General features: G+C 43.4%; 1 protein-coding gene across 1 annotated transcript in view; it reads right to left on the reverse strand.

Moving 5' to 3' along the window:
• LOC112854286 (guanylate cyclase 2G-like) overlaps positions 1-12,522 on the reverse strand; it is a 46,256-nt gene that overhangs the window by 9,235 nt on the left and 24,499 nt on the right. Inside the window, 5 exon segments of the mRNA XM_025917761.1 lie at positions 179-318; positions 2,160-2,337; positions 8,058-8,087; positions 8,090-8,212; positions 10,066-10,234. Coding sequence (XP_025773546.1) covers positions 179-318; positions 2,160-2,337; positions 8,058-8,087; positions 8,090-8,212; positions 10,066-10,234 — 640 coding nt within the window.

Consider the following 12,522-nt stretch of genomic DNA (forward strand, 5'->3'; position numbering starts at 1 on the left):
GCCTCTATCTCCGTTTACAGGGTGTACCAAATTGCCTGCAAAATGCTTGACTCGTTTAGAAGAACCTGAGTTCCTCTTAGGAAAAGAACAAAAAAGTACTCTGTACATGGGGTCCCTTAGATAGTGACGCTATTGCTTTCTGGGTCCTTTGTCAAGGCCCCCAGTGCTTTGGAATACCTTGGCAGCATTGTGGACAGAAGCCTATCCACCTTCCTCTTCTCCGCCATCAGCTGGTTGGTCCTCTCTTCCACCACGTCCTCCAGGTGATTGGCATACACCTCCAGCCTGCTCACCATACTGTCTAGGATGTTCACATGGCTTTAAAAGAACCCAAAATGAACATCTTTTTTTCCAAGAACATTAGGGTCACAGTAGAGCACAACATCCAGCTATACGTTCCAAGAAAACATGTATCACCCTGAAGGTTTCCTACCTAAGGGCTGCCAATGGACAGCAGTGGAATGACAATGGCAGTGAAGCCATGGGGTGGGACAGAGACTGCCCTTTACCAGCTCTATGGTCTTGTTCTACACCCTTCATTTCTCCAAGCCTCAATTTCTTCATCTGGAAAATGAGGATAATAATGCATACCTCATAGGGCTTTTCTGAGGATCCAGGGAGATGATGGGTACACAGTGCCTACAGCTGTGTCTGGCACTCAGCAGGTACTCAGCAAATGGTGGCCTTCACTGGCACTCCCCCATTTCCCAATATGCTCCATATTATCATCATGGTCAGTCAAAAATGTATATTTCAGGATGGGGTTTTTTTCCCCCTGAATAATACCAGCTATTTTCCTTTTGGATGACATATATAAGGGGGCACTTCTAGACCCTGTAGGCTCTTGCTTTAGAGGGGTCTTCAGAAAAATCATTTAAATACCCCATTTTTCAGATGAGGAAACTGAGGCTCACATAGGAAATAGACTTGCTTTAACATCGGGGACCAGATTTTTTTAAGTAAAGTCATGATTGACCCAAGACATACCATTGAAAACAATTTTGATGTGGAAAATACAGAATACAGGGCTGTTGTGTTAAGAATGCATAGCAGACTGGCCAAGTTAGGAGTAGATGCCAGAATCCCAGCCCAGGGTCCTTCTATAAACTCAGGCTACTTCTATCATGGCTATGTCTGCCTATGTTCAATGTGCCAAAAGATGACACAGCTATCCTAATGTGAAACAAGCTACTGTCAAGGAGGTTGTTTGAGAGGCATGAATAATTCAAGCTGATGACTTACTCTAAGGTTGGTGAATAGTTTCTTATACTATAGTCCAACCCCAACTGATGAGCCATGACCTTTGGAATGCTGGTTTGGAAAACATTCTGAGGTCATGTCAAAATTCCCTGGGAAAGAGAGCCTTGATTGATTAGAGATATCTGGAATGGACAAAGGAGGACAATGGATGTGCTGATGTCTGATGCACTTTTGTGTCATTAATGAAATAAAGGGAGAATTTATCACCCAACTCTAGCCAGCATGTAACACGGTGCTTTGCATGTGACAGGCATTGAGTGGGTATATGATGAATAAATGAATGAATGGATAAATAACTGAATGAGTGGAGGAATGAATGAATGGGGTGGGCCACACAGAACCAGTCACAGCCATGTAGTTTTAAAATTCTAATAGTTAGGAGCACCTGGGTGGCTCAGTCTGTTAAGAATCCGACTCTTGATTTCTGCTCAGGTCATGATCTTGCTGTTCGGGAGACTGAGCCCCACGTCCGGCTCTGCATTGACGGTGCAGAGCCTGCGTGGAATTATCTCTCTCTCCCTCGCTCTCTGCTCCTCCCCTGCTTGTGCTCTCTCTCTCAAAATAAATAAAATAAACATTAAAGATATTTTATAAAAAAATAAAATTCTAGGGGCGCCTGGGTGGTGCAGTCGGTTAAGCGTCCGACTTCAGCCAGGTCACGATCTCGCGGTCCGTGAGTTCGAGCCCCGCGTCAGGCTCTGGGCTGATGGCTCGGAGCCTGGAGCCTGTTTCCGATTCTGTGTCTCCCTCTCTCTCTGCCCCTCCCCCGTTCATGCTCTGTCTCTCTCTGTCCCAAAAATAAATAAACGTTGAAAAAAAAATTTTAAAAAAATAAAATAAAATAAAATAAAATTCTAATGGTTAAATGATTGGGAGAAAACGTCACACATCTAACTCACCCTTTGGAACTGGATTCTCGTAAAATTTTCTTGATGGAAGAGAAAGTGGGCCTTTTCTCTGGAGATTCATCCCAACATGCTCTCGCCATAGCCACAATCTTTTCATTGCCCTTCTCCTCTGACAGGGAAGCTCGGAGTGGAACTGAGGCCATGGGGTCTTTGATATGGCTGATGATTTCTGAAATTCATTTGGGGTTTAAATAGCAAAATGTCTGAGCTTTGGGCCATGTAGTACACTTCACTTGAAACATATGTGCTCATTTGTGAATTGAATGTATAAGTATATTGAACAGATTGGAATTTCAGAGAAACCTGAACATTTTATGAGAAATATTTGGGATCCTCGTGGAAAATGAAGAATCCTACTGTAAAACATATCAGCACCTTCTAATGAATCTGTTTTTAGATTAAGTTGTTTTTCTTCCAATGGAACTTTTCTTGAAGTAAAGCATATCTCTATGTGACTTCAGGAGTGTATAAGCATCTGGGATGGGAAACCCGCAAAGCACACCTTTTGCAATTTGCATTCTGTATAAAATGCCACATAAAAGTTATTTTAACAAATAATAAATGTCACCATCATGTGCTGCCTCGGTGTCCAACTTTGTAAACCTATTTTCTTTCACTTCTGCATTGGCTTCTACTGACATTTATTAAACATTCTGCTATACCAGGTTTTTCAGAGAAAATAATAATTTGAGAACAACGTATACATGTTTTTGTGTAAAAATACTGTGGGTGTAACAACATGGATGAATCTTAAGGGCATTTTACTAAGTATAAAAGGGTAGTCGGAAAAGGCTACACGCTGTATGATTCTGTTTATATGACATTCTAGAAAAGGCAAAATTATAGAGACAGAAAACAGGTGAGATACCGTTAGGAGCTTGGGGAGGAGAAGGTGCTGAACACGTAAGTCACCAGGGATTTATTTAAGGTGATGAGACTGTCTATAGGGTACATGACACTGTGTATTTGCCAAAACCCATAGAACTTTACTGCACAGAGAGTAAACCCCAAAGAACACAAATTTTTAACAATATCAGTTGGGAGGTTGGACAACTCCAAGATAGAGGCAAACTGTGACAAAAGAATCTAACTGTATTATAACTGTATGACATTGCCTCGCTGAAGGGGATGTATTATAACTATATGACATCACTGGCTGACTTAGGCACTTCTGAAATGACTCAAGACCATTAAGACTAAACAAAAGGACCCATTCACAATCGCTGTATTGTAGACGGCAAGATTGGGGACAGAAGAAAAACTTTGCAAGTACTAGACACACATACTGGGATTGGATAAATAAATAAATAAACGGATGGCAGATGGTGGGAGCCAGGATCTCACTGTTGGAAAGGGAGGCTATGGATGGAGGCAGGGGGGACACTGGAATAAATGAACTATGTGGTGGTAATGGTGTTGGAGATGTTAATATGAACTCATGCTTAGCTTAGTATAGATACAGATGGGTAGACGCAGATATGAGAATGTGTATACGCTGAGGCTAGTGTGCACATGCTTTTCCTTACTGTGTCCACTGAGAGGGGCTAGAAGCAACAACACCCCGGTTGCAATGAGCACAGTCAGCATCCAGGTCTTGGTTTCTAATATCATCCTCCAATAAAAAAGAACCAGTGTCCTTGAAGACGTGGCTGATTCTAGGACTAAGGCAGGGAAATACAAGAGGAGGCTGAAGCCTCTCATGCCACCAGGAAGCAAGGCGGTACTAAACAAACCAAATCAAAACACAGCAATGGGTTTATATCAAAGGTACACAGAAGTCAATTGAAATGGAATGGCCGAAGATGAAACAACTGGAACCGTAAAATAAAGTAGTATTAGATTACAATTCAGAGGATAAAATAAAGATATAGTGTAATATATAATATAAAATGGACACATATGTTATAATATAGATATGCATAATAATATAATACAATACAATATAATACCAATAATTGAATAAATACATAAGTGGGAGAGAAGAGACAAACCTCCTGTGGAGAAAAATCCCAAATAGTTTACATAGATAGTCTCCACGCAGGGTAGTAGAATGCAACACCCCACTCCTTAAGTGTGGACTTCACATAGTGACTTCTTTCTTTGGGGACAGTATAGGAAGAGGGGAACCATTGGGTAACTACGGTGGAGAAACCTGACAAGCCTCATCCAGGTCAATATCAACAGTCATGTTGGTCAACATGATAGTCAACAGATAGTCATGTTGGTCGTATGTACCCTTGACATGATGTGACGAACATGACAATTTACCCCTGTAGCCTTCCTCTCAAGACATATAAGTCCGGTCTCATCATAAGGAAGAAAAATAATGAGACAAATCCCAAGTGAGAAACATTCTACAAAATACCTGGCCAGTACTCCTCGAAAGTACAATGTCATTAGAATTATAGTTTAAGGAACATTCTTGAAGAGCTTAGACAGACATGATGGCTAAATGCAGCATGACGTCCTGGATGGGATGCTGGGGCAGAAGAGGACATTGGGTTGAAAACTAAGGGAATCTAAAAGAGTATGGCCTTTGCTTAAGAAGAAGAAGGAGGAGGAGAAGGAGGAGGAGGAGGAGAAATAATGTCAGGCTCTGTGCTGACAGCTCAGAGCCTGGAGCCTGTATCAGATTCTGTGTCTCCCTCTGTCTCTGTTCCTCCCCCGCTCACACTCTGTCTCTCTCTCTCAAAAATAAATAAAGATTAAAAAAAAATGAAAAAAAAAAGAATAAGAATAAATACAAGTTATAACACTGTGTAAAATATGATCTTTTTTTTGTAAATGTACATGCTTGTGTTCAAATTCTTTTTTTGTTAACGTTTATTTATTTTTGAGACAGAGAGACAGAGCATGAATGGGGGAGGGTCAATGAGAGAGGGAGACACAGAAACCGAAACAGGCTCCAGGCTCTGAGCCGTCAGCACAGAGCCCGACGCGGGGCTCAAACTCATGGACCATGAGATCATGACCTGAGCTGAAGTCGGACGCTCAACCGACTGAGCCACCCAGGCACCCCTACATGCTTGTGTTTAAATGCACACTTTCAATGCCTAAAAATAATCTGAAGGACTATACATAAGAAAGTTCTATGGGTAATTGTGTTTTACATCCCAAATGAAGTGTAATTTGAGACATGGGACAACAATGATTTTAAAAGAAGTCACTGAAGAATTACTATTGTTGCATCTTCTGCTTTCTTATCCTCAGCTCTAAGAAATATCATGAGAGAATCAATAAAATGATAAAAAAACTTTGAACCATGGGTTCAAAATCACATCATGGGCCTGCGCCTCGGAACACGTGTTTATGAGCTAGTAACGTGCAGCCATCCCATAATCCACCAGTCACCAGTCACTCTATTGTCATTGTTCTTCTTCTTCGGTGTGCATCAGAATCAGGGGTGGGGGGCTTCTTAAAGCACAGCTTCTGGGCCTATCCCCAAAGTACCCAATTCCAAAGGCCTGGAGCCGGGCCTGAAAATTTGCTTTTCTAATAAGTGCCCAGGCGATGCTGAAGCTGCTAGTCTAGGGTTGCACTAGGCTTCTCAAAACTGTGGATCTTCAACATCATCTGGGAACTTGAGAAAAATGCAAATTCTCAGGCCTTGCCCCAGACCTACTGAGTCTGAGACCCTGAGGGTGGGACCCAGCAATTCTTTTTTTTTTTTTTTTTAACAAGTCCTACAGGTAATTCTGACACCAACTAACATTTGAAAACCACTGGTCTAGTGTGCACAGGACATCAATATCTATTCAGTCCCCAGCACCAGGACTATGAGATGTTAATGGGAGAAGCGTGTTTGGCCACAAATTAGGTGCACCTTGTACTTTCCCTGATTGCAGTCCTGTGTATACATAGTCCCATATGGCCAGCTTTCATTGAACTTGTGGGCATAAGACTACAATGAGGGGCAAATATTCCAATTGGGTACAGTCTTCCCACCCCGCCCCCACCCCACCTGGTGCAACCAGATGGCAGCTGAGCTTAGTGAGTGTGGCTGGGATCCTTCCTAGGCTCACTCTTGGAATATCTGAGTGGCTTCTTGGTTCTAAAGTCAGTTGCCCTTGGATTTGAATGACCTTTTTGGATTAGTCTCCCCTCTTTTTCACTTGGCCATAAATTAGAAAGTGGAATCCATTTTTAAAGTAACTATATACATTGAGAAAGGATCCTGACTTGAAATTCTCCAGGGAATGCATGATCTAACAATGAAACTTGAGGGTGGCCATTGGGAATGGACTAGAAAAAGTAGGCATGGTGATAAAGAAGAAAAACCAGGAGGGAAAGGTGGGCTGAGTTGATTTAGCAACTGACACATGCACACCTCCCTATGCTTGTTCTCAGACAGTGGTTCTCAACATGAGCTGCATGTTGGAATCACCTGCAAATGCTGATGCCCAGGCAGCCACCCAGATCGATAGCATCAGCACCTCCTAGGCCGAGATCCAGGCATCAGTAGTTTTTAAAGTTCCCCAGGTAATTCCAGGGCACAGCCAAGGTGGAAGATAACAGTGCTGGGGGGTTACACCTACTATACTTTTTTTTTTTTTTTTTTATCATTCTTGATCAAATTTTGCTTTATCTCCCCAGCTTCTGCCCTTAATTCCATGACGAGATGTGTGTTAAGAGACAACTCAGCAAAAAAATGAGCCTAAATATATCCTATAAAGACAACTGGGCAGCATTTATTTAAAAAATTAAATATACTTAAGATACATTTATCTCTTCAATCTCAAGCCCACAAAGATACAAGGCTGCTCACTGCATCAACTGTAATGGCAAGAAAAATGGAAAACAACCAAACTGTGCATCAATCAACAATACACAGCCTATCCTTACAATGAAAATTCTGTAGCCCTTAAGAAAGATTGAGGTAAATTTGTGTATACACATATGAGATGAAAGATATCCAGGCAGAGGGAACAGTGTGTGCAAAGGTTCTGGGGTAGGAATGTGTCTGGCATGTTGGAGGCACATGAAGGTGGCCGGCATGACTGATATGAGCAAACCATAGGAGATGGAATTAGAAAGGTGTATTGAGGTGAACTTTGTTTCTCAAAGAGTATGTCCATGTCCTAACGTCCAGAACCTGCGAACGTGACCTTATTTGGAAAAAAAAGGTCTTTTCAGGTATAGTTAATTATCTTGGGTTGAGGAGGTCATTTCAGATTTCCAAGTGGACCCTAATCCAATGACAAATGTCCTTATAAGACACAGACAAAAGAGACATATACAGAGGAGGAGGCAACGTCAAAGTGAAGGCAGAGATTGGAGAAATGTAACCACAAGCCCATGAAATCTGGACCAACCCCCAAAAGCTGGACAAAGCAGAGAACCGATCTTCCCTAAAGCTTCTAGACGGAGCACAGCCCTGCCAAACCTTGATTTTGAACTTCTGCCTTATAGAACTGTAAGAAAATACATTTCTGTCCACTACACCCAGCAGGTATGTGGTTAACTTAGAACGGCAGCCATAAGACCCTAATAAAGAATGTCAGAGGCCAGGTCAGAGGCCTTTGGTGGTCCTGTCGGCCACTGTAGGGCTTAGTTTTCATTCCCCAAATGGGAAGCCAGGGGAGGATGTTGTGACCAGAAGTGACATGACCTGACTCATTTTCCAACAGGATCACTCTGCTATAATAAAGTATGTAGTTCTGAGCTCTTTGATTGTTTTTGTAAGCAAACGGCAACTACTTTTTTTAATTAAAAAAAAGAAACTTTAAGACAGAAAAACAATGGAATAAATAATAAGTTGATGAACACTTCATAAAAAACAATCATTTAAAAGCTAGCGTGCCACTGCCCCCCCCCCCCGCCCCCTGCAAATATAAGAAATAAAAGCTAGCCCACATGACCAAAGCCTGCCAAAGAGACTTTCAGCTTTACCGTCTGGCATCTCGTTGAGGTCAGCAAATGTCCGTGGTTCTGGTGGTAGATCAGCTCCGTCATCAGGATGGCAAAGCTGTAAACATCTCCCTTTGGGGTGCGTGACCGGGGTGCCTCTGGAAGCCGCAGCAGCTCTGGGGCCATCCAGTAGAGCTCTGCAAAGCAACGGGTGTCATGAGGGAAGCATGGAGTGGGAGAGGGACAGGCAGAGCCGGAAAAGTCACCCCTCTTTCTCAGGAAAACACAGAACTGAAAGTACCCAGCCCCCGAAAAATCCGCCCTAATGGTGCCTGACTTGTAGAGCAAAAAGGGGTCTGTGGGTACGTGAATGCAGACAGAACAATCAAGAAGAACAAGCACTAACATCTTAACTGTGGTTAACACCTGATTGTGCAGTTACAAGAAGTTTTCATTTTCCTTCCCCTTTCTGTGATTGTCTACATTAAAATGGTTTTTTTTTTTAACATTTATTCATTTTTGAGAGACAGAGAGAGAGCGTGAGTGGGGGAGGGACAGAAAGAGCAGGAGAATCTGAAGCAGGCGCCAGGCTCTGAGCTATCAGCACAGAGCCCGATGCAGGGCTTGAACTCATGAACCACGAGATCATGACCTGAGCCGAAGTCAGACCCTTACCCAACTGAGCTACCCAGGTGCCCCTGTATTGTCTACATTTAAAAAACTAACTTATAGAGGTACGATTCATAGAACATAAAATGAACCCTTTTAAAGCAAACAATTCAGTGTTAGTTATTTAGCCCCTTTGCAAGATTGTACAACAAACCACCTTATCTACTTCCAAAACGTTTCCAGGGCCTCAAAGTAAAATCCTGCAGCCATTAAGCAGTTTCTCTCTGTTTCCTGTACCCCCAGCCCCCAGCAAGCACCAGTCCGCATTCTGTCTTTACAGATTTCTATGTTCCTGATATTTTATATACCTACATTTATTTGTTGGTGTGAGGTTGATGGGTTTATTTCATTGTAGGTTACAATCATTAAAAGAATCTATACTGGGGGATGGGGAAGTAGGGTGACTACAAGCAGGTTTTCAGAATTTCCCCCTCTGTTTTTTTCTGTAAGGCCTCATCCCGTGTTACAGAACCTCCTCGCATGCGCGCAGCAAAGCTGTTGGCAATGTGCTGCCCCAGGGAGAGGAGTTCAGATGGCTGGGATACATGCGAGGTAAGACTCAAGACTGCTCACTAGCTTTGGACAAGGAAGAGTCCGAGCTTCAGTTTGCTCATATGCAAAGGAGGGTTTGACTCCAGGCAGAAAGTCTTGCCCTGAGATGCGCATCAGAATCACTTGAGAGTTTTTGTTTCTATTTACTTTTATTTTACTTGAAAGGTTTATTTATTTATTTTTGAGAGAGGGAGAAGGAGAGAGAGAATCCCAAACAGGCTCCGTGCCATCAGCACAGAGCTCAACGTGGGGCGTGAACACAGGAACTGTGAGATCGTGACCTGAGCCAAAATCAAAGGCAGATGTTTAACCGACTGAGCCACCCAGGTGCCCCGCGAGTTTTTAAAAAACAGTGCTGATGCCCAGAGTTTTTAAAAAACAGTGCTGATGCCCAGATTTCATCTTCAGATATCTGGGGTGAGACCCAGCCACCCACATATTTTGTAAAGCTTCTCAAGTGATACCAGAGCAGTGAGAGGATGTAGGACCGCTGAACCCATGGTCTTTGAAGGGCCTGCAGACGGTGTGCTGAGAACACAGGTGAAGTGTAGTGGGGTATAGAGGGCTAAGGAGAAGACCGGTGACTTGCTTCGGGCCACCCGGCCTGGCCAGGATGAGCCCTAACCTTCTAACTCAGACATCACACCACGGACTCACCACCCTGGAGGCTATTTTTTCCTGCTCCCTTGGGTGAATAGAACAACCACGCACTGTCAGCTCCAGAGGAAGGCCCCCTGCTGGCACCTGTGAGTGAGCTTCAGGAAATAGGGTGGGGTCAGATGCCCCGTTACCACGTGGGCTAGGGGGTGCACGATCTGTCAGTGGTTACCCTAGTGGTCTGTCGGTTCCTCGTTGTATGCTCTGTACATCCGGCCGTACTTGAACTCCCACAGCCCAAAGCCTGTCAGTTTCACCTGCATCTGACTGTCCACCAGGCAGTTGGAAGGCTTCAGGTTGCCGTGGGACCCCAGGGGGCTCCTGTGGAGGAACAGCATGCCCTGGAAGAGTGAAAATAAGCAAATGAATTAGCGTAGGGGCCAATGGAACCTGCTGGAAGACACAGACAGAAACAGATGGGAAGAAACACGACCCAGAGGAGGGGAACCGCCCATCTCTATGTTCATCTGTTCAAGAACCACTAACAGCCCCTTGCCCTTGAGTCAACCTGGATAGTGTCACCCAAGTAGGGGAAACTATTTCTGGCTCCCCAGTGTGCAGCCATGAAGGCAAGGCCAGCCTAAAATAAATAAGCTCCAGGGGCGCCTGGGTGGCGCAGTCGGTTGAGTGTCCGACTTCAGCCAGGTCACGATCTCGCAGTCCGTGAGTTCGAGCCCCGCGTCAGGCTCTGGGCTGATGGCTCAGAGCCTGGAGCCTGTTTCCGATTCTGTGTCTCCCTCTCTCTCTGCCCCTCCCCCGTTCATGCTCTGTCTCTCTCTGTCCCAAAAATAAATAAACGTTGAAAAAAAAAATTAAAAAAATAAATAAATAAATAAATAAGCTCCAATAAGCTAAACAAAATAGAGTCTGACTAAGTGGTCAGACTCCTGAATTGAAATCCCAGCTCTAACACTTAGCAGAGAGCAAGTTACTTGACCCCATAAGCCTCATTTTTCTCATCAAATGGATGCGACGATCTCTACCTCAGAGGGAGGCTGTGGAGATTAAATGCAATAATGCGTATGAGACACCAGACATGGTGCATGACACAAAGTAAACACCCACCAAAAATTATCATGAAAAACGTGTATAAAAATGATTAAAAAAATCAACTTGGAAACAACACTATGTAATTAAGAATATTCTTTTATTACCTACATGTTGCAAGTTATATTCTACTCCTACCTACATGTAATGATTCTATAATTATATTATATTATATTATATTATATTATATTATATTATATGCACTTTAGGGTCCTGTTTGAACACTTTGAGGGGAAAAGCAATAAAATGAGGAACGTTGGAAAATTCTCATGTCATCTGGCATGTTCTTAAACATTTATATCTATTATTATTATGCAATAATAAAGTACCATTATTTATGAAAGGCCCAGAAAGAACACCAGAGTCAGAAGGCATACATCACATCTCCACTTCACCGCTCGGTCTCTTCAAGCAAGACACTTCACCTCACTGGGCCTCAATTTCACCATCTACAAGATAGGACTGTCTAGATCCCCACCACTTGAAACATGGCCTTGGGACCAGCAGCACCAACAGCACCTGGGAGCTTGGCAGAAATGCAGAGTCTCAGGCCCTGCCCAGATGTACTGAATCAGACTGTGCATTTTAACCCAATCCCCAGGAGATTCATGTGCACACAGTCTGAGAACAGCTGGCCTCCTCTACTGTTTCACATCTTGGCCACCCATTAAAATCACCTGGGGAGCTTAAAAAGAAAAGACCAGTGGTTGGACCTGAACAGAAGAGCCTACATTAACTATGGATTGTGTGTGGCACAAGCCAAGCTGGATGCGAAGGAACCCAAAGAGACTAATCAAAATGGGGAAAGTGTGCCAACAGGAAGAGTTTGCTAAAGGAGGTGAGTCATGAAGGCAAAGGGCACACTCATTTGGCAAGGAGATGAGGGCAGAGTGCACAGATCTTTCCATAGGCAGGGAAGGGCTTTAAAGAAAGACCTGGGATTGAGGAGGGAAACAGGTATTTGGGGAGGCTAGATAGAGAAGAGATGAATTTGAAAATGAGAACGGTCACATTTGAAGCAGCATCTGATTGATGGATGTTTGTATTTCTCTGAAATTTCCAAGGGCAGACCTAGAAGCAATGAAACGAAGGCTAAGGGGACGGGCTGACTATGTTTTGGAAGTAACTGTAACAGTGCAGGGGGATAGGGGGACCCACTGTTTATGATCCTGGGGTCTTTGTTTCCTTACCTTCCTTGATGGCTTCACAATAAGACATTTCTGTAATATTTATTCAATATTTCCTGTCTCTTGGAGTTGAAATACCTACATAAGGTTTCTTTAGATCTTTGATCTGAATCTCTGCACCATTCATTTTCAAAATACTTAGCGTGGGAGCTGGTAGAGAGCCAGCAACCTGAGTATGTCACAGGTATGGGGCTGTCACGGAGCCATTTTAATTGCATTAGCCTGAGGAGCACGGATCTCCTCACACCGGCCTCACCCAAGAGGTTTCAGAGCAAGAGTGAAAATGACAATGTCTTTCTCAAGGGTCTTACTGGATACTTTTTTTTAAGGTTATCATGCTAACCTTATGTGACATCCATTCTAAGTCCCTTATTTAAACTAGCTTGTGTAATTCC

Source organism: Puma concolor, chromosome D2 (assembly GCF_028749965.1).
Source record: "Puma concolor isolate L17-30 chromosome D2, mPumCon1.1.hap2, whole genome shotgun sequence".
Taxonomy (NCBI): Eukaryota; Metazoa; Chordata; class Mammalia; order Carnivora; family Felidae; genus Puma; species Puma concolor.